Consider the following 1,869-nt stretch of genomic DNA (forward strand, 5'->3'; position numbering starts at 1 on the left):
AAGTGTGAAATGGTGACGCAAAGAGTACATTACCTGGGGTTTGTTATCTTTCTGAACCAGCATCCTTCCCAAGGTAGCGTGGTCCGTTTACACGGTTACCTTTCTGTCGCCTATGAAATGCTTCCACTTCATCAATGCGTGCACAATAGCTAATAGCGCGGCTTCATACGCCGGTAACCTTTGTTCACGCGGGCCCAACTTACGCGACTCAAACGCAATGATCTGTCCATCTTGTTCTAACACCGCCCCCACCGCGTACTTCGAAGCATCTGTTTTAATCACGAAGTCTTTATCAGGATCAAACAATTTCACTTGAGTCACTTCTGCTAAGTCTGACTTCAACGTCTCCACGGCCCTCGTATGTTTTGGCCACCATATCATATCACTTTTCTCTTGCAATACGCCGTACAGCTTGCTGGCAGTTTTATTAAAGTTTGGGATTAGGCGTCTGTAATACCCTATCATCCCTAGGAACCCACGTAACTGCTTGCGGTCCCTTAGCTCTACGGGCCATTCACGAATGGTTGTCACCTTATCTGGGTCAGGGGCAATCCCTCCTGGCTCTATTATGAACCCTAAGTACTGTACTTTCTGCTTTACAAACTCACATTTGGTCACCCCTACATACAAACGGTTCTCCCGTAGTCGTTGTAACACAATACGCAGATGATTGTAATGCTCTAGTCTGGATCTTGAATACACCAGCACGTCGTCTAAGTACACAATCACAAACTCATCTAACTCGCGTATAAACACATGTTGCATCATTCTCTGAAACGTTGAAGGGGCCCCGGCTAAACCAAAGGGCATCACCTTGAACTGGAAGGTTCCGTAACGGGTCTGGAACGTCGTTTTCCATTGATCTTGCTCGGCCACTTGCACTTGGTAATAGCCTGAAGCCAGGTCTAGCTTGCAAAACCAACTACCCTTGCCAAGCCTATTGACCAAATCGTTGATCCTGGGGATCGGGTAGTCGTCCTTGATGGTGATACGGTTTAGTCCGCGATAATCAATCACCATACGTAACTTCTCGTTTCCCTTCTTCCCTACGAAAAATACTGGAGCGGCTATTGGGGAGTTGGACGGCACTATAAACCCCTTTTCCAATAGTACTCGAAGTAATTCTTTCAATTCCCGCAAATGGTCTTCGCTCATAGCGTAAGTTTGCTTCTTGTAAGTTGGCATCTCTCCTGGCACCGTGGGTATATGGTGTTTCTGGGGGCGTTCCATCACTCCTCCTGGAGGTATCTCCGGGCAGACGTCCTGAAATTAGTCTATCAACTCTTTGAACGGGGACTCTAGCTTGTTTCCCTGTCTTTCTAACTGCTCCGGCTTCTTCGACCGCCCACACGCCCTCCTTGGGGTGGTCAGGCTGTTCTTCTTCAACTTTCTCGGGCAGCGCAACAAATATCGCCTCTACCTCCCCTCTCTTTATCCACTTACGAACTTGCTGTATTGAACAATCACTCTCGTTGGGGGAGTTTCCTGGAATCTTTTGGCTCTCTTCGTTCGGCTTGGAACCCCTGACATCCTTATTGCCTTCCGCCACCTCTTTTGCGGTTGCTAGGCGGAAGCGTTCTCCCTCGGGGGTTTCCTCTTATCGAAAGTACTTCCCCAGACCACTCGCTGGTTTCTTCTTCTGCTTGGGGGGTGGCATAATCAGTTGAACGGGGTGATCTGCACTCCCTTGTTCTACCGTACCCCCCGCGGGATTCATCTGCTCCTCTGCTTGCTGCAGTGGTTCCTGGCCTAGTCCTAGCTTGAACTTGGCTTTATTTTTCGGATTTCCTGCAAACCTTTGCTTGGCTGAGCTCTTGAGTGGGGACGGTTTCTGTCAGGATGTTCAAGCCTGCCTCGATCGCCACTAAA

The 1,869-nt window shown here is 49.0% G+C and overlaps 1 protein-coding gene across 1 annotated transcript; it reads right to left on the reverse strand.

Moving 5' to 3' along the window:
- Positions 1-87: 87 nt before the first annotated feature.
- On the reverse strand, positions 88-1,594 carry CSUI_009807 (retrotransposon ty3-gypsy subclass; the record flags this gene model as incomplete). The annotated part of the gene is made up of 2 exons (XM_068069916.1): positions 88-1,263; positions 1,325-1,594. Coding segments are annotated over 2 exons (1,446 nt in total), but the record flags the coding sequence as incomplete, so codon positions are not given.
- Positions 1,595-1,869: the final 275 nt, after the last annotated feature.

The sequence above is a fragment of the Cystoisospora suis genome, assembly GCF_002600585.1.
Source record: "Cystoisospora suis strain Wien I chromosome Unknown contig_6075, whole genome shotgun sequence".
Taxonomy (NCBI): Eukaryota; Apicomplexa; class Conoidasida; order Eucoccidiorida; family Sarcocystidae; genus Cystoisospora; species Cystoisospora suis.